This window comes from Cydia strobilella, chromosome 1 (assembly GCF_947568885.1).
Source record: "Cydia strobilella chromosome 1, ilCydStro3.1, whole genome shotgun sequence".
NCBI classification, from domain to species: Eukaryota; Metazoa; Arthropoda; class Insecta; order Lepidoptera; family Tortricidae; genus Cydia; species Cydia strobilella.
Window position 1 is genome coordinate 26116835 of NC_086041.1, and position 26368 is coordinate 26143202.

At 40.4% G+C, this 26368-nt stretch overlaps 3 protein-coding genes across 5 annotated transcripts in view; 1 reads left to right on the forward strand and 2 right to left on the reverse strand.

The window, feature by feature from the left end:
- LOC134742570 (chitooligosaccharidolytic beta-N-acetylglucosaminidase) overlaps positions 1 to 16993 on the forward strand; it is a 43066-nt gene extending 26073 nt beyond the window's left edge. For all 3 annotated transcript variants that reach the window (XM_063675786.1, XM_063675794.1, XM_063675798.1), the window contains exons 7-15: positions 3950 to 4058; positions 4300 to 4421; positions 4702 to 4836; positions 5755 to 5860; positions 7350 to 7525; positions 10138 to 10236; positions 15464 to 15584; positions 15876 to 15968; positions 16813 to 16993. In XM_063675786.1, coding sequence (XP_063531856.1) covers positions 3950 to 4058; positions 4300 to 4421; positions 4702 to 4836; positions 5755 to 5860; positions 7350 to 7525; positions 10138 to 10236; positions 15464 to 15584; positions 15876 to 15968; positions 16813 to 16964 — 1113 coding nt within the window. In that variant the 3' untranslated portion in view covers positions 16965 to 16993. The remainder of the gene's footprint in view (positions 1 to 3949; positions 4059 to 4299; positions 4422 to 4701; positions 4837 to 5754; positions 5861 to 7349; positions 7526 to 10137; positions 10237 to 15463; positions 15585 to 15875; positions 15969 to 16812) is intronic.
- Positions 1 to 26368, reverse strand: part of LOC134755424 (transcription activator GAGA-like) — a 470096-nt gene that overhangs the window by 36856 nt on the left and 406872 nt on the right. The gene's annotated exons all lie outside the window — the stretch shown is intronic.
- Positions 11137 to 14142, reverse strand: LOC134755522 (uncharacterized protein K02A2.6-like). Its single transcript, XM_063692066.1, has 2 exons — positions 13962 to 14142; positions 11137 to 13631 (listed from the first exon to the last, which is right to left on the reverse strand). Exons 1-2 carry the CDS (start codon positions 14140 to 14142, stop codon positions 11137 to 11139), a joined length of 2676 nt encoding a protein of 891 aa, XP_063548136.1.

Consider the following 26368-nt stretch of genomic DNA (forward strand, 5'->3'; position numbering starts at 1 on the left):
ATTTTTTTGAGTTTCAGTTCTAAGTATGGGGAGCCCCCAAAATTTATTGTTTTTTTCTAATTTTGTGTGAAAATCTTAATGAGGTCCACAGAATACATCTACTAACCAAGTTTCAACAGTATAGTTTCGAAAAAAGTGGCTGTGACATACGGACGGACAGACAGACAGACATAACGAATCCATAAGGGTTCCGTTTTTTGCCATTTGGCTACGAAACCCTAAAAACATTTATATAGTCATCGCCTCCCGCTTGATACTTTGTCAGATGATAGTTTAGATGCTATTGTGAATAAACAAAATCGTCAGCCGATTGTATTGCTGTGGAAAAACCGTCAGCTGGTCACATGAACATGTAAAAAAGAAAATTATTTTCAGTCATCGGCGTCATCGCCTCCCGTTTTATACGAGTTTTCACCCGGGAGGCGATGACTGACGAAATCTGCGCCTGGCTCACGGTCCAATACTGTAATAAATAATAATAATCCCCTACTGCCCAGCCTCTATAGTATTTTTCAAACTGGAAGGGTACGATGATAGATTTCATCTCCATACAATTTATAACCTAATAATGCCAAATGTTGCAAAATTATATTGAATTGAGATCTATCATCGTACCCTTGCAGTTTGAAATAGTTATTTACGATACAAGTGCGGAAAAGAGAAAATTCGAAAAGAGTGGCGACAGATTAAAACACGACCGCAGAGAGTGTTTTAAATCGACACGAGTGGCGAATTACCTATTCGCACGTGTATCGTACAACGTTTTACAGTACATATGGCCCTTTAAACTTTCGACATATGCATGAAAAGTGCTCTTTACGCACTAGGGCGAGAAAGTTGCACCATATGTACTGTAAAATACTTTTTAGTACATATGGTGCTACATATACGTTACCGCCCTAGTGCGATAATTAGTACAATACGTGCATATGTCGAAAATGTAAAGGGCCATAATTATGTACTGTAAAACGTTGTACAATACACGTGCGGAAAGGTAATTCGCAATTCGTGTCGATTAAAACACTTCCTTCGGTCGTGTTTCAATTTATCGCCACTCGTTGCCAATTTCCTACTTTTCGCACTTGTATCGTAATGTACTAATAATAAAGTAGTAATTGTAAAATAAAATTAAAACTTTTTTTATATATTTTTTTTTGGATTCAAGTAGGTACAGTGAGTAACATGGCCTTCTAATTATAACTATTATAGAAAACGGGATATTTATCATGTTTATTTATATTATTTATTTCTCGATATTTTGGCCGGTCTTGCAAGACCAGTCGTTGTGGAGATCCCTGGGGAGGCCTATGTCCAGCAGTGGATGTCTTGTTGGTGTAGATGGATTCACACAACAAATGAAATAACATTTTTTCATATTTGTTATCCGTAGTTGTCCCTGTACCTGAAAGAAAAATAATATCATGATAGCACAAAATCTCTAATGTTATAGGAAGAAAGATGATGCAACAATATGGATTCTAATAAAGTTATCATTTACTTACCTAGTAATAATTGTGTTTTTCATTCATAGACAAAATTCCATAATTTTCATCCCCAGGAAATGTTTTACTTTACTTTATTGCAGTATGTCCTGATTTTTTCTGGCTAATGAAGGAAAACATTTTATTTCCAAGAATGCCTCTTCATTTTGCACAATACCTAAAAAAACCTAGAGTTAGTGACACATTGACTATTCGGCAACCAAAACAGTAATAATTACATTATATAGGTATTTTTCACTGCTTATATCTACCATTACGGAAGAAGTGAGAATTATTTTCTAAAAAGATCGGCACGAGAAAATTACAATGTACAATGAAGGAATGAAACTGTACCTACCTGACGAAACTTCACCATCATGAATTCCGCTTCAATTGAGTCTGAATTTTTCTGGATTTTCGCGGACCAGAACACCGATGATTTTTGTAACTTGATTTAGACGTTGCTATCATTTTCACTTTATACAAACAAATTGATGTCATAATAAACATGACCCTATGTGTCAGTGTCAACACTGTCAAATAAAAATGCACTAAACATGACGGCACTGCAAATCCTGCCAGGTCGGCCAGGCAACGTCGCCAACGTCATAGAGTGGCAACGCCGCACGCAACGTATTTGTACACGACATTTGTGACACACACATACGTAAAATTGATGAAAAAATTACGTTGATTTATGTATGATTTCTGTATGAAACAAAGTTTTTCTATTAATTTAGCGCAAACGAATATTCGAAAGTAGATAAATGAGCAAATATTTCTGTAGTAATAGTGTGTAGTGTCTTAATTAAAGCAGATTGAATTTTGTATGAAAATCGAACCACCTTAAAGTCCAGATTTTACCTACTACCACAGACAAGAAAGTTCTCATAGTAAAATTGGTTGAGAATTACTAGCATTATTACTATTAATAATGCTGGTCATTTCCTACGGTTTCTGAAAACGCGTTTTAGAGCACTAATTATATGTGCGTAGATAAACTTATTTTACGCGATGAAGTCCCGTCGATGTGAATAATAATTTGGTTTCTATGGCAATGAGAGCCGAATTTCAGCCACCAGTGCGACACCTGTACAAACAGGCAAGCGACCACTTATTGTTTCAGTTGTACTATTATACTTTTAAATATTCATAAATTGAGTTTTAGGAGTAAAGCTGGCCTGTTATTGTGTAAAATAGTGTAGGATATTACTCAGATGTACTCGAATTGTAGCAATTTAAGCAATCGTAGCAAGTTACAGATAAAATTGCATAAATAGTGGTCTTTGTAAACGCTTCATACATTCATAATGCAGTGTCTAGCCGTGTAAAGGATGACTCACGTTAGACCGGGCTGTGTCCGGGCCGGAGCTTCCGGCGCTTACTTTTCTATGACATGACAGGTGATCACGTGATGCTTTCCATAGAAAACGAAGCGCCGGAAGCTCCGGCACGGACACGGTCCGGTCTAACTTGAGTCGTCCTTTACTGATAAACTGCACTGGCATTATTAGTCTAATAGTCTACTACCGATATTTTTGCGTAACGTTATCTTTCATACCGATATTTTTTACGAGTAATAATATAAAATACCGGTATTTTAACCGGTATTTTTAACCGGTAAATTAAGGAAAAAATAAGGGTATTTAGCGGTATTTTGTCAAACGATATAATAACGTTATAAACCGAAATCTGCCACTATTGCGGCATGCGCTGCGTTGCCGCTCCGCTCGTGGTTCGTGGTTCTATATTCACTCGAAACTGCTCGAAAATCTCTATACTTAAAACGTTGAAAATTGAAATGCTAATTTTGAAATACGATCTATACAACGATAAATTACTGTATACTCGGCAACGTCCAAAATATTGGACGTCTTTTCATTACGCGGCGTATCTTTTTATTTACGCCGAACCTGGCAACGTCCAACATACTTTTGACATGTTTTTTTTTTCGAAACTATTATAAATGGATTTTTTTTTCATGATTTATCTACAATAAACAGCCACATAATAATCCAAAAAAACGATCCAACACAGTTTTTTTGAGATTTTTTTTTTCCTTTGTCGATTTAAGGGTTAAAATGCATCGTCTTTGTATCGCGCTCACTTTACCTATTGCACCAATCATGTATCATAACCGCAAGCGAGATACCTACACTGAGAGTAATAATATCATATCAACAATCAATCACATAGTTTTAAAATATGAATTTAGTTTGTTTATTAATAATCACGCTCGTTTTTCCAATAATAACTCTGTGTTCACCCTGTTGCAAAAGTGTACGACCACTTTATGAATGTATTTTGTATTATAAATAAATTTAAAGTTGATGAGGAATTAGAAGAATCAATGGCTCTAGGTGTCTATCAATGTCTGTAGCATTGAATAACGCGCATCTCCCGCAGGTTAAGATTTTTTTTATTATTATTGTAAGTAGGTTTTCTGTAAGTAAATGATTTAATTTCAGATTGTTCGAGATGTTAGCATTGTGGATAATCCGGTCTACCCATACCGAGGACTGCTTCTCGATACAGCAAGGAACTATTATACCGTGGACTCTATTAAGAAAACTATAGGTGAAATACCTCATATTTACATTCAGATATTTCATATCGTATCTAATAGAATACCTACCTACAAAAAAGCAAGTCGCGTACAAAGTACGCGTTGGGGGTCTTAGATTCGTTGCAAACGTGAGGCATGATGATGTCGGCTCTTGCATAAAGAGTATAATATTGATAGTGGAATACCATGTAATATATATAATACAATCTTTATACCCATGATTTGATTACCAGAAGTATATTTTACCAATAGATGCTATGGCCGCCGTGAAGTTGAACACGTTCCACTGGCACATTACGGACAGCCAGAGCTTTCCCTTCGTGTCTGAGAGGAGACCGGAGCTCTCGAAATATGGCGCTTATTCTTCTTCTAAGGTACAACATTTTATAATACTTTAGGTACATATTAGGTATTCCAATCTTAGGAGGGTAAAATACTCTTTTATAAGAATTGTTACCCAAATATCGTTGAAGGAAAAATAAAATACAAATCGAATTACAAAATATTAATAGAAAAGTTCTAATAAGAGTTAGGAGCATTTAAATCTGTTTCCGCTCCTAATTTTTACAAAAAAAAGTCAAAATTTGTTGAAATCTGTTCCGCTCCTAATTTTTACAATAAAAAAGTCAAACCGTTCGCGTTATGTACTTGTAGGTGTACACTCCAGCCGCGATGCGCGAGGTTGTGGAGTACGGGCGCGTGCGCGGCGTGCGCGTGCTGCCCGAGTTCGACGCGCCCGCGCACGTTGGCGAGGGCTGGCAGGACACGAACCTCACCGTCTGCTTCAAGGTAGGTAACTACGACCGAAGAACTACGATTTAGAATGAAAGTGGAGGACCCGTACGAAATCGCCTTTTCATAAAAACGTAGTCCTCATTTTCCTCTCTGAATATTAACATTACCTATTGAAAATATTTTGACTTTTGATACAATTTGTTGTATATCAACCACAGCTATGCCCCTACATTTTTAATTATTTTAAGAGTTAGGAGCATTTAAAAATTTGTTGAAATCTGTTTCCGCTCCTAATTTTTACAATAAAAAAGTCAACCACAGCTATGCCCCTAATAGCTATGGTTAATATGTTACATCGAATTATGTAAAAATATTCTTTATAATGTAGAGAGGAAAATGGGAACTACGTTTGTAAGAACTATTATATAATCTGTGGTTTGTATGAAGAAGCGGCCGTCCCCTAGCTTTCCTATTAAGTTACGGTTTAATTTCGTATCCGCATGTTTTTGATACTTTTGTTTACTGAGTATAAAAATAACGGTTTTTAATGAGACGAAAGGGCTGCAGTTTTTATAGATTTCTTTAAAAATCCTTTGTTGGTCTGCTTCACTGATGATGAACAGCTGCCAGACCCCCGGATAAAGTAATAGTCATATAATACAAAACTAATTAGAGGGTTTCGTTGGTCTTAAAACTGCACACCGTTTCCCAGTGCTAGTTCTTAGTCTATAGAACCGTCTTGATAAGTTTAAGACACGTTTTAGACGACTGTCTTGATAAAAGTAGGTACCTTAGGAACCTACAGTGCGCGATAAAAGTTACAAGACAATTTAGAAAAATACTTGTTTTATTTAAGATACTTACTTAAATAAAACAAGTATTTTTCTTTATTTAAGTAGGTATGGCTTAAGATTTCACACTTGACTAGAAGTCTGCTCAAAAAGCTTATGTAGAACATGGTTTTGTTGACAGGCGGAACCCTGGGCCTCATTTTGCGTTGAGCCCCCGTGTGGGCAGCTGAACCCCACGAGGAATGAGTTGTACGATGTGCTAGAAGACATTTACGCGGATATGGCAGGTAAACTATTTTCTAATTGCCCCATCGCGATAATATTATACAATATTGTACACTAAAGGAAAGTGGTTGATGAGCCCGAGAATATACCTAAGATATTAAGTAATCCAATGACATGACAAGTGGCTAGATTGAAGTACAAGTAAAATATCTTATTTTTTTCGATCTAAGCATCCATAGACGGGTGTAATTCTAATTAACGTTCACATGCTGTATAAATGAATACTACTAAGCGCCAGTTGGACCAACGACAATTAACAGACTAATTAACGTCAAGCAGCAGAGAACTATGAAACTTTCCATACAATAAAATTTAGCGAACGGTAAAGGATGACTCACGTTAGACCGGGCCGCGTCCGGGCCGGAGCTTCCGGCGCTTCGTTTTCTATGGAAAGCACTACGTGATCACCTGTCATGTCATAGAAAAGTAAGCGCCGGAAGCTCCGGCCCGGACACGGCCCGGTCTAACGGGAGTCATCCTTAAAACGGTGACAGACGGTTTGGTGCAACCGACCCTAACAATGTGACATTTTGCTGTCGCGTAAAACAACAGGGAAGTGATAAAAAAACGCATAAGCTTGAAAAGTCAACTGTGGTTGAGCAGTTCAGTTGCATAATTTTCATTACTAATTTCATAGATGGCTGCATTGTAATTCTGCATTCGTTCAACTTTAACATATACATTCTCAATTAACCCGTTTCAGTAACGGTCCGCTCATAAATAGCCTGATTTAATTAAGACTATAATAGTTAAAAGGCATTATCGTGAATTTTGTTTGACAATAATTATAATCGTAATATTTACAATTTCTGATTAGTTTGCTTTGGTTTCAAACAATTATAAAATTGATTACATCATGAAGTTGATAATTTAAGAGGGAAGAATAGCTTTGCGATCCTAACGAAATAACGATACTTTTTAGGGTTCCGTACCCAAAGGGTAAAAACGGGACCCTATTACTAAGACTCCGCTGTCCGTCTGTCTGTCTATCTCCAGGCTGTATCTCATGAACTGTGATAGCTAGACAGTTGAAATTTTCACAGATGGTGTATTTCTGTTGCCGCTATAACAACAAATACTAAATAAAAAGTACGGAACCCTCGGTGCGCGAGTCCGACTCGCACTTAGCCGGTTTTTTATTATATGAAAGTTCATTTCGGGAAAAAAGGGTTTTCTCTAACTAAATCTTTAAAAAAAACAAACATTTTTTTATTGCAAATTTTGAAAAAAAAAAAAAAAAAAAAACTTATAAACCTAGTTTTTCATTGTGTCAATAATGTATTAATGTACTAAAAGTCATGCGGAATGAAAAATATTTAGACGTGGGAAAACATTTCCTCTTTTTGTATGGACGAGTACGTAGCATAGAAAGTCTGATAGATGTATTCCTTGCCAACGTGTAAGTACAATTATACATATAATTGATCTCTAATTGTATATTGATTGTAAATAAATTAACTTGAACTTGACAAACAAACATTTCATCTCCAGAGATATTCCAGCCGGACATCTTCCACATGGGCGGAGACGAGGTCAGCGACCGCTGCTGGAATGCGTCCGAAGAAATCCAACAGTTCATGATCCAGCACCGCTGGAACCTGGACAAGGCCGGGTTTCTCGAGCTGTGGGACTACTTCCAGAAGAAAGCACAAGAGAAGGCGTACACGGTACCCTATTTATATTTATTCTGGAATATTCTATCGCTAAAAGTGTAGGGATCTAGCAATTCATAACCCAGTTCTGGAACCTGGACAAGGCCTGTGTCTTATAATATTTATTCTCGAATATACTATCGCTTAATCTAAAATATACTATCCTCGCACAACGTATCAGCATTGCGATACAACGAGGGTATGCCGCCAGCATCCTTGGTACAATGCCTCAAGGGCCTATTTTAGATCTAAGCTAGTTTTTAATTTAGTTTAGTTTACCTCTGTATATATGTGTCTAATATGTAAATAAAGAGTTAAACTATCGCTAAATGTGTAAGTAACCCAGCACACCGCTGGATCCGCTTCATAAGGCCGGCTTCCTCAAGCTACTTACATTTATTCGGGACTATTATGTAGACTAGCTTTTGCCCGCGATTTCGTCTGCGTGGAGTTAGTAATTTGGGTAGCTTATTTTTTATCCAATCTGCTTTTTATCGCTTTCCCATACAAACTAAGTGGGTGAAAAGGGGGGTGTAAGTTTGTATGGGAAAGCTATAAAAAGCAGATTGGACCTTTAAGTGGGTGAAAAGGGGGTGTAAAAGGTTGATTTCTGGGATCTCGCCAAGTCGAGCAAAACAAAGAGGCACGGCCGTACCATGCTTTTCTCGAAGCCATTCAGGCCATTTTCAACGTCCTGTAATATTGTGCTGGCTAAAGCTAGAGCCCTGAATTTTCAGTGACATATAGGGCATGATATGGCTTACATATATTCCCAAGAACATTCAATTTGAACTTGTAGTTTAAGAATTATTGCATGTCAAAGTTCCTTAGTTTTGTCACTGACACACTCACACACGATCATCATAATTCTAAGGTTCTTCTAACAGACCCACGAGCTCCAAATTTGAAACGTAATTAGTTTTTAGCGTATTAAGCCAATAAAAACTTAAAAATACTGCAATATCAGTCACGTTTTAAAGGTTTAATAACTGCACAAGTAAGTTTGTAATCCTATATAAACATATGCGATAACAAAGTTACGTTTGCAGTTCCTTAAATAAGTATGTTAAGTATGTACTACGTTGTACGATGTGAGTATGAATGAAGATGTGTATAATTATGATATGTGTATACATAGTATGAGTATGGTATGAGTATGTACACGAAAAGAAGGACTGCCTGAACAAACAAAAAGAGATGAGATCCCACCAAAAACCGGCCAAGTGCCAGTTGGACTCGCGTTCCAAGGGTTCCGTACATTACACAATTTAAACAATGTATTTTTTATGTGAACCGTGAGTGAAATGTCTTTAAAAAACCCGTAGAGGTCGGATCAAAAACTAAGTAATTAAGTCCGACTCACGCTTGACTGCACATTTCTAATAGGTTTTCCTGTAATCTATAGATAAAGATCTATTTTGTGTATTTTGTTCAAAATTTTAGATTCAGTAGTTTCGGAGATAAAGGGGAGGGAATGGTCATTTTTTGCCTATTTTCTTGAATAACTTCTAAATTGTTTATCCTAAAATTATAAAAAAAATATATTTTGGATTCTTACAATGAGCTCTTTTATTTGATATGTAACACGATGTAGTTTGAAAAACTTCATTTTTTAATTTTCTCATGTACCCCCCAAAAGTGGGCCCCCTTGTTTAAAATTCATTTGTTTACGTTACATGACCGTCTTTGGGTCACAAACTTACATATGTATACCAAATTTTAACTTAATTGGTCCAGTAGTTTCGGAGAAAATAGGCTGTGACAGACGGACAGACAGACAGACAGACAGACGCACGAGTGATCCTATAAGGGTTCCGTTTTTTTCCTTTTGAGGTACGGAACCCTAAAAACATTACATGTAAAAAGATGCCAGTCTCGCAACGCAATACTTCTACTACAAAAAAGTTTAGAGATGTAATGTGATCCCAAGTCGGTTATTTTAGTCAGCGCCAGGGGGTGTTATAACCGCATCAATATTAGATATCTTTAATTTTTAATACGTATAATGACTTGGCCATCGCACGGCTGCATAATGACATAAGGATCATCGTCAACTATTAAAAATAATTCTAATTGAAAATAACGCTAGCGTTAATCACATGCAGCTTGAGCATTACACATATTATTTATGAGTACGGTACGAGTAAAGCATTATGTGCAATTGCCAAGTCATTATATGTATTAAAAATCAAAGATATCTATAGGTAATATTGATGCGGTTTTAACACCCCCTGGCACTGACTAAAATAACCGACTTGGTATCACATTACATCTCTAAACTTTTTTGTAGTAGAAGTATTGCGTTGCGAGACTGGCATCTTTTTACATGTAATATTTTTGATGGGTAAAAACTACCCTATGTCCTTCCCCGGGACTTAAACTATTTCTATACCCAATTTCAACTAAATCGGTTCAGCGGTTTAAACGTGAAGAGGTAACAGTCAGACAGACAGACACACTTTCGCATTTATAGTACTAGTATGGATATGGCTGAAAGTGTTGCTTATAGGTACTTGTTATGTGCCGGTTCGCATAGGTAAGGCTTTCTTATGAAAATAAACAGAAATTTGCGATTTAATCGCTGTTTCTGGTTGCTAAAAATTCGTTATAATGTTCCCTTTTTTCAGGCATTCGGCAAGAAGCTGCCTCTGATCCTATGGACCAGCACGCTGACGGACTACAGCTCTGTTGACAAATATCTTAACAAGGATGATTACATCATTCAAGTGAGTCACGTGTATTCAAATTAGGCTAAGAATAAGAAGGACGTCTAAACACACCGCTATAACAATGTTCGATTGTTCGCGTGAGGAAAAAATACGGTGATTTAAATTACCGAATCATAACTGAATCATTATTAGGCCATTGAACGTTGGCTTATGTTGCATCAAAGGCATTATGTTAGTTCGTTATCGCGACATCTTAACACTATGGGTCGGTTGCACCAAACCGTCTGTCACCGTTAAAGCCTTCGCTTAAATTTTATTGTATGGAAAGTTTCATAGATCTCTGCTGCGTGAAGTTAATCAGTTAGACAACGAGACTAGCACAATCAATGCAACTGTAATGTCACAAATTCCTTCTTTCTCACTTTTATGTATTCATAATTTATATTAATAATCTTCTTCTTCTTCTTCTTTTAAAATTATGGCTTCAGCCCAGTGGGACTATTTCGCCAGTATCAAGGTATTGAGAGGTTTACAAACGACAAAAATTGTACGGTTGTACAAGACAGTGTACGGTGATTTGTTAGCTCTTGTAAATCGATAGCTAGTCTTTACAAGAAGCACGTGGACTACCGGCCGTTGACTCCAAGATGGTGGTTAAACGCGCTTCAAAATTAATTCTCCATTCACTGCACACTACCACATTAGTTTACTGTATAATAAGCTATCGATATTACACTTTAAACAATATTAATAAGCAAAAAACAAAGTAATTAATCACGATGCTAACTATCAAGATGGCGCTCGAACCGGAAGTCCTATTAATAATAACATATGTAAATGTTTACGTTATTTTATTGAATGACATTGACACGAGTGACAAGACAATTAACTCTTTCTTCAGTGGCCGTAGGTCTCATATATAACACAAAATAGGTATAACACCTCCGTCGCAAATCTCTAAGATCGGTCTTCTGCATCTTGAATTGGTATTACGGTGCACAACATCTGGTCTATGTGTCTCTTAAAAGTATCTCCAGAATCCATCCTTATCTCGTACTGGAGCCGACCTAGAGTTTTAGTTACAGTTCCAAATTGCCATTTATTACGTCCGTTAGTATAATCTCTAGCTTGAACCCTCTGGCCAACGGTAAATGAGCGCACGATGCGGTTTTCTTCAGATCTTTCGGGCCTTGCCCCCACATCTTCCCCCCTGGTCTTGAACTGCACGTGCAACATGTTTCTTATTGTTCTGCTAAACATAAGTTCATATGGGCTCTTGCCGGTTGTAGTACTCGGGGTTCTTAATAAGCGTTCCTTTACTGCTAGAATTTTGTCATGCAGATTACCTGGTTCAGCGTTCATGCAATTTAGAGTCTTTTTTATGGTCTGAACATATTTCTCGGCTTGCCCATTCGTAGCTGGATGGTACGGTGCGGATGTTTTATGTACTACTCCTTTTTCTTTAAGGTAGTTTTCGAACTCTGTTGAAATGAACTGACGTCCATTGTCAGAAACAAGTGTTAAGGGGAACCCAAACGTAAGAAAAATCTCATGTAATTTTCTGATACACCAAGAGCTGGTTGTCGTTTTGGTTGGGAAGATTTCAACCCATTTGGTGTAAGCATCGACAACTATAAGCAATGACTGTCCCTTCAGAGGTCCCGCGAAATCAATATGGAGTCGCTGCCACGGGCCTGTCGGAGGCTCCCAGTGGTGTAGTGTAACCGGTGGAGGCTCGTTTTGGTGTAGCCGACACTCACGACAGCTTCTAACCATCTCTTCTAAGTCCTTGTCCATATTTTTCCAGTAGACGTAGCCTCGTGCTAGTAATTTCATCCTCACCATACCGAGGTGTCCCGAGTGTAACTCATCTAATACCCGTTTTCTCAGCGCTACAGGTATCATGACTCGCACTCCCTTTAAGAGACATCCATCTTGAATAGTAAGTTCATTATCATTGTAGCCATATCTGCGAACAGTCGTACCCGCCATCAACGCTTGTAACAGGCTGCTGTATTCGGTATCTTTTAAGGTTTCTTCAGCAATTTTCCCCCGGTCAACCGTGATTGTATTTATTTGATTTAGTTGAAATGCAGTATGTACATCAATTATATTGGGAGCTATTGTATCTACTGGGAATCTTGACAAATAGTCAGCATTGCTGTTATCGTTCGAAGTCCGGTACTCGATTGTGTAATTGAAGCCGGATAGAAAATGCGCGTAGTGGAAAAGCCTCATTGTGCTCATTGCTGGCAAAGTCTTGTGTGGATGAAAAATAGTAGTTAGTGGCTTGTGATCAGTCACAAGTATGAATTTTCGTCCGTAGCAATAGTGGAAGAACTTTTTAAGGCCCCAGAACAGCGATGTAGCTTCCTTGTCTATTTGGCTGTACTTTTTCTCGCTACTTGTTAATGAGCGGGATGCGAATGCTATAGGTCTATCAGAACCATCGGGTAAGCGGTGCGATAGAACAGCTCCAAGTCCCGTAGGTGATGCATCTGTAGCTAAAACCAGTGGATGTTCTGGATTGAAGTGGGTCAAAACCCTATCGCTGAGTATTTCTTTTTTGATCCTATTGAAACTTTCGTTACATTGGCGAGTCCACACGAAGTGTGCGTTTTTCTTAAGCAGGTTATTCAAAGGCGTAGATATTGAAGCTAAGTTCGGTATGAATTTGTTATAATAATTAGCCATGCCTAAAAAAATCCTTAATTCATTTACGTTACTGGGTGGTTTAGTATCTGTAATAGCCTTTACTTTGTTTTTATTTTTGTGTAAACCATTTTTATCTATAATATGTCCTAAATATTCGATGCTCGCCTTCATAAAATGGCATTTTTCTTTGTTAAGTTTCAAGTTGTTTTCGTTTAGTTTTTGTAATACTTGTCGTAGTCTAGCCAGCAGTTGTTTTTCTGTAGCTCCTTGGATGATGATGTCATCGAAAAAGCATTTAACGCCAGTGATTCCTTGTAGGAGTCGATCCATGAACTTTTGCCATAAATTTGGGGCTACTTTGACCCCAAACATGAGTCTGTTTACTTTAAAAGTTCCCTTGTGTGTGCTGAGGGTCTGCATCATGGCACTTTCTTCGTCCATCATCATGTGTAAATAGGCTTGGCTAAGGTCTAATGTACAGAACAACTCTCCGCCATTCATCTCTACAAGGATGTCTTCTATGATAGGGATGGGGTACTGTTCATCTTTAATGACTTTATTTAGGGTAACTTTATAATCTGCGCATAAGCGTATGCTACCGTTAGGTTTGACAATCGGTACAACAGGTGTTCCCCATTCTGAGTTGTCAATCTTTGTAATGACTCCTTGTTTACATAATCGTTCTATTTCGTCATCTACCTTATCCTTTAGCGCATATGGAATGCGTCTAGGTTTGACAAAGATTGGCGTTGAATTTTCATTCAAGGTGAGACGACCTTTGTAGTTAGGTATACAACCTAGGGTACCATCAAATACATTGGAATATTCAGACATAAGTTTTTCGACTTCTGGATGTGTTTCTAAGTTGACTTGATTGATATTGTCCATGTCAAATAGGTTTATTACGCGTATCCATGTTCGACCAAAGACAGCGTCCAAGTCTTGCTTCATAATGTAAAGTTTTCCGTCAAAAATTTTATCCTTGTATTTGCATGTAACATAAGCTACGCCAAATGGTACGAAGACTTCCTTCGTATATGTTCTCATTGTAATTTTAGTTTTGTATATTTTACACCCTGTATTTAATTTCTTAAAATCCTTGTAAGACATGGACGACAGGGCCGCACCTGTATCTACTTCCATGACGGTGTCCCTGTTGTTGAGAGACACGTTTATCATGAACTTGTCTGTCCTACACGATTGTATCAAGTTCATATCCCAGGGTGTGTTGTCATCGACTGTTTCAGACGAGCTATCCACGTCGTGTTCTTCCGTAAGTTCATGTTCTATTTGTTTGCTGGCTTGCATAGATCGTAAACAAACTCGAGCAAGATGGCCTTTTCGTTTGCACTTGGTACATATGTCATTTATGCTTCGACACGTATTCGCTTGATGTTCTTGACTTCCGCAACGGAAACATTTCCCCTTTAAATCTTTAATCGAAAGAGGTTTGTTATCCATTTTACGTTTAAAATTATTGAATCCAGTTTTAATGAAGTGTTGATCTTTCGGTTCTTGCGTAGAGCAGTGTGCAGGCGACATGTAACTACTGTCCGATTTTGCCAGTTCGAGTGTAGTTGCATTTTTTACTACGTCTGTGAAACTTGATACTTTTACTTCCTGTAAGAGTTTTGTTCTTATATCGTTGTCGCGTAAACCTCTTATAAATTGTAGAGTAAGAAATTGATCGCAGATTGATTTCTTGCAGTGAATACACGAAAACTCGCAATCTTGACACAAACGTTTCAATTCAGAGGTATAAAGCATGACTGATTCATGTGTATCTTGTACTCGCGTAATAAATTTATGCTGGCAGGCCCAAACGCTAGGCTTTGGATCTACATAATCTTTCAACATTTTGGCAATATGATTGAAATCCATTTCACATGGATCGTCGGGTGCACATAAGTCGTAGGCTTTTTGGTGTAAGTCTGGTGGTATAGAGCTTAAAAGCATTAGCGTCCGGGTTCTTGAATCTTCACAGATATTTAATTTCATGTATGTTTCCAACCTTCGTATGAAATTTGTGAAGTCTTCGCGATCATTGTATGGTTGAAATGTGATCTTGGGTCGGTGTACAGCCACGGACGTATTATCGCGCGTGCTTTCAAGACTCCGAGCGTGCTGCGATACCGACACGTAAGTTGAGGATGCATCGACAGCGGGGGTAGGGCGTAAGCCGTGTAACTTCAATTTTAATTGCAAAATACTTTCCTCTGTTGTGTGGCGTTGCTCGATTTCGGTTTCTATACTATCTGTTCGTGACTCTATTTCATTCTGGATGTTGTCAAACTTTTTCTCGTAATTTTCAAGGCTTGTAAGCCGTTGACATATTTCAAAGTCTGATGTTATGTGTAATTGTTGTAGTTGTTGGTCTAATTTTGTAAGTTGACCACGTACCGATGCCCGCAGGCGCGTAAAGCGTTCTAATTCCTCCATCCTCGTCGCCAGTTTTATGTATTCATAATTTATATTAATAATAACATATGTAAATGTTTACGTTATTTTATTGAATGACATTGACACGAGTGACAAGACAATTAACTCTTTCTTCAGTGGCCGTAGGTCTCATATATAACACAAAATAGGTATAACACTCACACGGTATGAACTTTCTTTTATATTTTAGGTGTGGACAACAGGGGTAGACCCTCAAATCCAAGGGTTACTTTCGAAGGGGTATCGCCTCATTATGTCCAACTACGATGCGTTGTACTTAGACTGCGGCTTTGGTGCCTGGGTTGGCGCAGGTTGGTATTAAAACTTAACAGCAACATTTTTAACAGACCGATGTTAGACTTTATGTCGTTGCAATAAGGTTCACTAATGAAATGGATCTATGACCTGGCAATAAAAGATTTAAAGTTTAAAGTTAACAGTGTCTATGATACGGCATGCGATAACGACAAGATTGTGCAGTAAATAAAAAGAGATCACTGATTTAAACTTTCACGATTTTTACTCATACCATACGGGGTACTCGCACTAGCTTCCCTTAATTACCTCTTCTGGAGTCACCTACTAAGTCTTTATATTGTCAGGGAACAACTGGTGCTCTCCCTACATCGGCTGGCAGAAAGTTTACGATAACAACATAGCAGTCATGGCCTCAGAGAACAAGGATCTACTTCTAGGTAAGGGCACCTACACTGATACTGCTCTTCGCTTTATCTAAAAGGCTTATAACAAACTTGTGATTTTCAAAAACCGTTTGATATTTGTTGTATAATAGGTAATATTTTATGACATTTGTAATAACTGGTTATGAGCCTTGCAGCTTGAAATAAATGAATTTTACTTAACTAACTTAGCGGTTTCACTTAGTATAACACACACGCGCTAACATGTCACGCGGGTGACTAATGAAAATACGTGAGTGAAACCGCTAAGTTAGTTAAGTTAATATGTCTCACGATAGTTTAAATTCGATTAAATGAATTTTATTTTATTTTTTTATTTTATTTTTTATAATGAAAAGGAATCAATACCTAAAATGTTCTAGAGATACCTCATTTGATAATTTGTAATAAGGATTACCTACTTTATCTAAAAGACTTTAAAAACTTGTGATTTTCAAAAACCGTTTGATAATAAAAAAGAATCAACACCTAAAATGTTCTAGAAATACCTCATTTGATAATTTGTAATAAGACTAATATTAAGAATTACCTACGTTATCTTAAAGGCTTTAAAAAACTTGTGATTTTCAAAAACCGTTTGATAATGAAAAATAACCAATATCTAAAATATTCTAGAGATACCTCATTTGATAATTTGTAACAAGGATTCCTATTCCGTATCCTAAGGACCTATGGTCAGTTATCAGCGACAGGCATACCTAGGGTCTTTCGGACCTACTAAACAAACAAGTGTAATTTTCTGCGGATTAAGCGCCATTACAACGAAAGGGTTTTTCAGTCTCGTTACTTGTCTATTTCTGACACTGGGTATGATATACACATTATACACATTACACAGGAGGTGAGGCGGCCCTGTGGTCCGAGCAGTCGGACACGGCCACGGTGGACCAGCGCCTGTGGCCGCGCGCCGCCGCGTTCGCCGAGCGGCTCTGGACGGAGCCCCCCACCACCTGGCTGGACGCCGAGCACCGTATGCTGCACACGAGGTGAGCTCTCAAACACTGGGCATGATTACACAGGAGGTGAGGCGGCCCTGTGGTCCGAGCAGTCGGACACGGCCACGGTGGACCAGCGCCTGTGGCCGCGCGCCGCCGCGTTCGCCGAGCGGCTCTGGACGGAGCCCCCCACCACCTGGCTGGACGCCGAGCACCGTATGCTGCACACGAGGTGAGCTCTCAAACACTGGGCATGATTACACAGGAGGTGAGGCGGCCCTGTGGTTCGAGCAGTCGGACACGGCCACGGTGGACCAGCGCCTGTGGCCGCGCGCCGCCGCGTTCGCCGAGCGGCTCTGGACGGAGCCCCCCACCACCTGGCTGGACGCCGAGCACCGTATGCTGCACACGAGGTGAGCTCTCAAACACTGGGCATGATTACACAGGAGGTGAGGCGGCCCTGTGGTCCGAGCAGTCGGACACGGCCACGGTGGACCAGCGCCTGTGGCCGCGCGCCGCCGCGTTCGCCGAGCGGCTCTGGACGGAGCCCCCCACCACCTGGCTGGACGCCGAGCACCGTATGCTGCACACGAGGTGAGCTCTCAAACACTGGGCATGATTACACAGGAGGTGAGGCGGCCCTGTGGTCCGAGCAGTCGGACACGGCCACGGTGGACCAGCGCCTGTGGCCGCGCGCCGCCGCGTTCGCCGAGCGGCTCTGGACGGAGCCCCCCACCACCTGGCTGGACGCCGAGCACCGTATGCTGCACACGAGGTGAGCTCTCAAACACTGGGCATGATTACACAGGAGGTGAGGCGGCCCTGTGGTCCGAGCAGTCGGACACGGCCACGGTGGACCAGCGCCTGTGGCCGCGCGCCGCCGCGTTCGCCGAGCGGCTCTGGACGGAGCCCCCCACCACCTGGCTGGACGCCGAGCACCGTATGCTGCACACGAGGTGAGCTCTCAAACACTGGGCATGATTACACAGGAGGTGAGGCGGCCCTGTGGTCCGAGCAGTCGGACACGGCCACGGTGGACCAGCGCCTGTGGCCGCGCGCCGCCGCGTTCGCCGAGCGGCTCTGGACGGAGCCCCCCACCACCTGGCTGGACGCCGAGCACCGTATGCTGCACACGAGGTGAGCTCTCAAACACTGGGCATGATTACACAGGAGGTGAGGCGGCCCTGTGGTCCGAGCAGTCGGACACGGCCACGGTGGACCAGCGCCTGTGGCCGCGCGCCGCCGCGTTCGCCGAGCGGCTCTGGACGGAGCCCCCCACCACCTGGCTGGACGCCGAGCACCGTATGCTGCACACGAGGTGAGCTCTCAAACACTGGGCATGATTACACAGGAGGTGAGGCGGCCCTGTGGTCCGAGCAGTCGGACACGGCCACGGTGGACCAGCGCCTGTGGCCGCGCGCCGCCGCGTTCGCCGAGCGGCTCTGGACGGAGCCCCCCACCACCTGGCTGGACGCCGAGCACCGTATGCTGCACACGAGGTGAGCTCTCAAACACTGGGCATGATTACACAGGAGGTGAGGCGGCCCTGTGGTCCGAGCAGTCGGACACGGCCACGGTGGACCAGCGCCTGTGGCCGCGCGCCGCCGCGTTCGCCGAGCGGCTCTGGACGGAGCCCCCCACCACCTGGCTGGACGCCGAGCACCGTATGCTGCACACGAGGTGAGCTCTCAAATACTGGGCAGTGGGCATGATTAGTTATTACACAGGCCCTGTGGTTGTACCACAGGGCGGACACGCCATACATCAAAAATCACTTACGTTTTTATGTGTGAACGTCACGTCTGTACATGCGGCATGCGTCATAGTGTAAGTTAATTGCTTAAAAATAGTACTGAGCCCGTGAGCCCCAATCTGCTGTCGCGGGGCGAGGTAATTCGAGTCGCGGCGGTGCGTGACCGTTCTGTATGATAATACTATTTACTTATTCTGTGGTCGTACACTCGAAGAGAGCTCTTATAAACTACCAATATTATTTTATCAGAAAGTGTAAACAACTTCTTTTATTCAACAGAGAACGCCTCGTCCGCATGGGAATCCAAGCAGAGTCCATCCAGCCAGAATGGTGCTATCAGAACGAAGGCTATTGCTACAAATAAACAACAACCGTCCAAACAATACCTTACACCAGTATTTCTAATTTTGTGAAATATTTATGCTGATTATTATGAGTCGAGATTAAACAATTCAATCACACATATAACTTGTATATATAAGGTTTTTTTTTAAGAATTCTGTAAATGTACCATATCCCAGAAACTGTGAATTTGATTGAGCCATGTAAACATCTAGGTAATCTAACTTATAAGGTTGGTGCTATTCTAATTGAAAAATCCAATTGTTTATAAAATTCTGTAAGAAATACGCAAGCATGAAGCCACAATCCGCCTCTTTTATGAGTTTTTGCTATTTTAAATTTGTTAACATAAGATAGCTCGGTTTTCTTAGGTTTTCTCAGTATATCTGATTTAAGTAATGATTGTTTCACAGCAAACATTTTTTCGACATTCCATATCTTAGCTGCCTAAGTGTTTAGTTATCTTATCTCTGTCCAGTCTATCCACTTACTTGCTTTTAGAAGCTGAACTAAGGTGGTGGGCTTGTTAGATCGTAAGTAACACTTATTGAATATTGAGTCACATTAAATGGAAAAGGGCAAATTCACAGATATTGTGGTGTTTAGAATACAAATGCACGCTGTGCTAACTGTTAGTGATTCTATAGCCTTGGCACGTTTACTGGGATATAATAAAATAGAACAAATCTAATTCTTATTATTATATTATTGCACATATGGTTTTTTGTAACTATTGAACTTATTTCAATATAACTATTTATTATATATATAAAAAGTTTGTTTTATTTATTTTATTATAATCCTATACGGTGTCCCACTGCTGGGCAAAGGCCTCCCCCCTCGATTTCCATTCGTCTCGGCTCTGAGAGTCTGAGCAATCCATTCGTCTCGGCTCTGAGCAATCTTCGGCCAGTCGTTGAGATATATGCCGTCCAGGTCGTCATTGTCAAGGTATCTCCGTTTGTTTTACTTTAGTTTAATTACCTAATATTAGATCCTACCTACCTAATATATAGTTTGGCAAACCAAATTGTCAGTAAATAAGAACGAAAAACTATACTCCTCCCTTTCTTTTGGGTGCTAGTTCTAGCGTAAGATACTGCCTGTCTACTGTATTGACTGTATTGTATGGTTCTCTCTGTCTATGTTTGAAATTTTAAGACTGTTCCTGGCCAAACTATATCTCTGTTAGTTTAAAAATCAACAAAGATGCATGCAAGTTTCTACTTGGAAAGTTCCGGTTCAGTTCAAATTAGGAATTATTACCTACTCAATGTGTTGTCGACTGTTTTATTTATTATTTACGTCACAAATTAGCTTCTATTTCGTATCATACGTCATAGAGATCGAAACTAACTGTAAAGAAGGTTTGGCAATAAACGTGCAGAAAAAAGTGTGTGCGTGTAATCTTTACGCGCGATTGAAGTAAAACTTCTTTGACGTTTATCGCTATGTTGGCACTTTGCCGTGTCCTATTGTGCGTGTGTCACTACTGAGCGTTACTTCCGTCAGAAAAAATCTGAGTTTTACTTCAAAAATACCGATAACATTTCATGGAAACTTTGTATATTTTAAAAATTCTCTATGACACAGTTCTGGAGACCATGTACTGCACTATTAAGTAATTTCAAGTTTTACTGATGTTTTGGCATAACCTGGGTGAGAATCAAATTAGGAAATGTTTATTTCAGCAATATTAACAGGTCTAAAGGGGCCCACTGACTATCAGTCCGCCGGACGATATCGGCCTGTCAGTTGTTCGGAACTGTCAAATTTTTGTTCTAACTGACATAGGCCGATATCGTCCGGCGTACTAATAGATATATTATACTACTCTTTGACTAATAGTCAGCCCCTTTCATGGAGACCATATAAAGGAGCCAAATCTCTATGTATGAAAAGTGTCCATCAAAAAACAGTAATTAGGCGGCGCCACCATACACCGAAATACTACCAAAAACAACCTACGTAATTTGGTCGGGTTATTTGTTGCCTTATATGGTTCATGTTATACTCATGTCCCAGAGCCCAACTAGCGCCACCGGAGAGATTAGGAACTATTTATAGATTGGCATCCTTTCTATACCATCCATAGCCCCTTTATACAAATTTGGGTGCCTATCATAAAAATTAAGTAGGTATTGAAATACTTACCTAAAACCTACCTAACATAATTTGTTTCGATATGAGTCTTAATTTATTGTTATCAGCATCGTTACGTTATTAAAGTAAATAGACTTGTAATTGCTATTGCAACATGCATTGTATTTTATATTAAAGGAAAAAATGGAAAAAGTTACACTTCCGGCAGGATTTGAACCCGCAACCACAGAATAACTAATCCGCAACCTCCGCAATCCGTTGCAAATCTTTCCATTCCTTCCCTTATGTATACACGCCTTTGGGGTGGCGTAAAGCGAGAGAAGCGAGGAGGTTGCGGGTTCAAATCCTGCCGGAAGTGTAACTTTTTCCATTTTTTCCTTTAATATAAAATTTGGAGTATCGCTCGCAGACGTATCTGCATGTAAAAAAATTGATGCATTGTATTGCTCAGAACGATTTAATACTTATAACAGTAAAGCCGGGTACTCACTAGCGAGCTGTAACCGTAACATGTGTGATACAGTAACGAGGTTCTAGTGTGTACGCGTGTTACAGTTACGGCTCACGACGTCGCCGGAACGCTTTCACCGAGCGTACTCATTTTGCGTCTTGCGAGCTGTAACTGTAACCAAACAGATACAGTAACGAGGTTCTAGTGTGTACGGGGAGACCTGCCGGATCTATCCTCAGTTTTGGTTTGTAACTCCACGATGTCGGACGAAGTGTCTCTCGCCTGTGCAGGTAGGATAGGTATAGGTATAGATGCCAATAAATATAATAATAATCATTTTTTGTTTGCATGCTTCCCCACTTTCATTCATTATACCTCCGATTTTAGCCCAGGCATCTTCTTTCAAATGTCTTTTGTAATAATCTTTGGCCTTCCTTCTTTGGGGTTCCATAGTACAGTATTTTCCCTGTAGGCGTAACGAAGAAATAACTGGAAAATACAGCTGGTTCGCAGCGGCTAGCAACAACATCTCCTCTTGACGTCCACGAGCGCACTGCGAGCGCCCTTTGATTCGCGGCAAAAACCGACAATCGTCGGCTCGCTGCGAGTCGCTCGTGTAGCGTTCGTCGCACGCTCGGGAACCACGTACGTACGAGCGAGCACACTATGTTTTTGGTAACAGTAACGGTTATAGTTACGTGCAACGTTACAGGTTCAGAAATGAGTACGTTGTAAACATCGGCTCGCTGCCGTACCGCTCGCAGCAGGTTTGCGAACCACGTACACACTATGTTTTTTGGTTACAGGACATGCAACGGTTACAGTTACGGCTCGCTAGTGAGTACCCGGCTTTATAACAAACCAACCACCGATTTTATTGTAGGTATATGTTTTGTTATTGTTTGGTTCCGTATGGTATGGCGACTCAATAACCGGCATGGAGGACGATTTCCACATCGAACCCTGTTTTTAGTTTCACTCAAGCTCGGGGCTTCCAGTTTTGTTACCAAAGACCGCCGCTGTGTGCATCGGGACATTTGGATCCATTTGGAAAACTTCACATTTTTGCCACGTCGAGCGTTCGCCCGATCCTACGCCCGTACAATGCGACAACTCTTTTAAAACGCAGAGAGGCCTCAATATTCATATTTCCAAAAAACACCGTCTTTGTATCAGCCAAAATGATGCCGTTTTAAATTTAGACCAACCCTTTTTGACCACCCCCCTTTCTGACCAACCAAATTCCATCCCTTTCCATTCATACCTTAGCGAACTTAAAAATAATGTGCCCGTTGTTAAAAGAGTTCCGCGCGGCGCCAGGATCACAGTCGCTAATCACCTTTCAGGCCTAATTATAAAATGTGTGGAAAATAATCAAATTGATGATTGGCATAATCTTTTCCTTTTTTCATTCAAAACCCTTCATGCCAAAAAGGATAAGACAATTTCTTTAACACAAAAAATCAAAAACAATTGCGTTTCGAATACAATTCCACACATTTCTCGACCTTCTGGATGCGCCTCATCCACTTTCAATAGAACTAAATTAATTGAAAGTAAAATTAGCGACGGCGATCTTAAAGGTGCCGCTCGTCTTCTTTTCACAAATGACGTGCTATCGCCAGATACTCCTGATACCCTCTCGGCTTTACGTTCTAAACATCCCCCAGCTCCTTCAGTACCACACTTGTTTGCCCCACCTACATCTGACCGGGCCTGCCTCCAAATCGAAGACAAAGACGTTATTGACGCCATATTTTCTTTCAAAAACGGTTCGGCGGCCGGCCTGGATGGGATCTCGCCCCAACATTTGAAGGATCTAATTTCTCATTCCGTGGGCGACGCAGGTGTGCAGCTTATCAGTTCCCTTACTAAATTAGTAAATTTTATGTTTTCAGGCAAAATTAACACTGAAATCCTCCCTATTCTATACGGTGCAAACCTGATCGCCCTAACCAAAAAGGACGGAGGGGTGAGACCCATTGCTGTGGGGTCTACTTTACGACGTCTGGCATCAAAAATTGCGGTTAGACACGTTAGATCAAAATTGCAGTCCCTTTTTGAACCAATACAGCTAGGTTTCGGCACGAAAGGTGGGTGCGAGGCAGCCGTCCATGCCCTAAGGACCTACCTTTCACTCAATGATTGCGAAATTGTAGTCAAAATTGACGTTAAAAATGCTTTTAATTCGGTTAGTAGGGACACTTTGCTGACAGAAGTAAAGGACAAAATTCCAGAGCTATACAATTACCTTTTCTTTTGCTATTCAAACTCATCTAAATTAATGTACAAGTCACATGAATTATCTTCTGAGGTTGGCTGTCAGCAGGGTGACCCTCTCGGGCCAGCAATTTTTAGTTTGGCTATAAATCCAATTATTAAAAATTTAAAATCAAAATTCAATGTCTGGTATTTAGATGACGGAACTCTAGGAGGCGACGTGAATACTGTGCTCTCTGATTTGTCTTTTATTAAGAGTAGTTTCGAAAATATTGGTTTAGAACTGAATTTCAGCAAATGTGAACTCTTTATTCAAAAACCTTCTTGTTCTTTGGCAGACTTACAACCCAAATTTGACGATCTGGCTCCTGATATCAAATCAGTAGACAAGTATTCTCTTTGCCTCCTGGGATCTCCTATATTCGAAGAATCTTTTCCCGGTTATATTTCTAACTCTATAACTAAATTCAAAAGTCACACGAATCGCTTACTCGAAATTAGCCCTCATTATGCTCTTGTGATTCTTAAATTTTGTCTTTTTGTCCCTAAATTTACATATGTGCTCCGCTGCTGTCCTTTTTGGAAACATCAAAATTTATTGTCGCCTTTAGATGATTTGATCAAAATTAGTTTAGAGACTATTCTAAACATTCAGCTAAGTGAGCCTTCCTGGTCTCAAGCGTCCCTCCCTATTCGGTTTGGAGGTTTAGGAATTCGCAAAATTTCCAGTGTGGCTTCCCCAGCCTTTTTGGCGTCCACTCATAGCACGTCTGGTCTCATAGGAAATATTTTAAGGGCTTTGCCCACAAACTGTGAGATTGCGGGCTTTGAGGACGCCAAAAATGCTTTTAAAATTGCTTGCCCGGGAAAACAATTTCCAGACAACCCAAATTCACAAAGGAGTTGGGATAATGTTTACTGTGATTTAACTTACAATATTCTCCTAAACAACTGTACAGGTCCAGACCGCGCGAGGCTTTTGGCGGTCGGAGCCCGGGAAGCGGGTTACTGGCTACATGCCCATCCTTCGCCTAATACTGGTACTTTCTTGGATCCGGCCTCCCTTAGACTGGCGACTGGTTTGCGACTCGGGGTTTCGGTGTGTACGCCACACATATGCTCTTGTGGCACGGACGTGGACCGACTGGGACACCATGGATTATCTTGTCAAAAAAGTGCCGGCCGTTTTTCAAGACATGCGTCGCTTAATGACATAATCCGTCGGTCTCTTGCCACCATCAATGTACCCGCTCTTCTTGAGCCGACTGGCATTATCAGAGATGATGGCAAGAGGCCCGATGGGATGTCCTTGGTTCCTTGGAGCTTGGGACGGATGTTGGTGTGGGATGCTACCTGCGTAGACACACTGGCACCGTCCCACCTCCAACGGACTAATGTAAAAGCGGGCGGAGCGGCGGAAAGCGCCGAAATTTTAAAACGTAATAAATATAAGAGCCTCGGTAGAGAGTATCATTTCGTTCCATTTGGAGTTGAAACTCTAGGTCCATGGGGTCCCAGCGCGCATAAGTTGTTTGCAGAAATCGCGAAGCGTCTGGTTGACGTAACTGGTGACCGAAGAGCTGGCGGCTTTCTCGCACAACGTATCAGCATTGCGATACAGCGGGGAAATGCCGCCAGCATCCTTGGTACAATGCCTCAAGGGCCTATTTTAGATTTAAGCTAGTTATTAATTTCGTTTACGTAGTACCACTGTATATATCTTGTATGTAAATAAATGTATTTTTTAATTCAAAAATTAATAATATTGTTTTGCATGGGAACAATCTGCCTAGCCTAAATCTAAAATTTCCTTGTTGTATCGCGATACGTTGTGCGATTTATTATTTATTAACCTTACCTTTCGAAGCGAAATAAGATCTTGAGTATTTAGACTATTTAGCCTATGAAATTGATTAGATTAGATTAGATATATTTATTTCTTAAAGAAAAAGGCACAGTATTTTACAAAAAGGGATAAAACAAAGGCTTTCACTAAAAGATCGTCAACTTAAGATTAGAACAGAAATCAAATAATAGAATATAAAATTAATAAATAAAAAAATGTCACAAAAAAAAGAGATGTCAATGTATACATAGCTAGGGTCAACCTAGGTATTGTAGAATGTCAAGAACAAGAAAAAAATAAAAAATAAAAATAAAAATTGACGCGGAGGGAATGCGACCAGGGAAGGTTAATATACAATCAGTAGTTGATTTTCAATGAACGTTTATGGTGTTCGAACTGGAGCTAAAATGTTCCACGTGGACGCAAATAAATTTATCATTGATGAGTAAAGCTGAGTGAGTGAAACTGAGAACAATAATCAATATAAAGCAGTGATAAGAGATGAGGACTGGTTACTTACTCTGCAGCTAGGAGCTAGTGAGTTACACAAGATTCGAGATATTCTATGGGCTTGATGAGAAGGGACTCGAATACATCACAGATAACTAATATATAATCAAAGACAATAGGTTGTGCCGAAGAGCGCGAGGTGGCAGTTGTGTATTATGTTATGTCTTATTAAACTATTGTATACAGCTATGTACTTAGAGGTTTCTCTGTTGTTTCAGGTCAAGGGCGAGAACA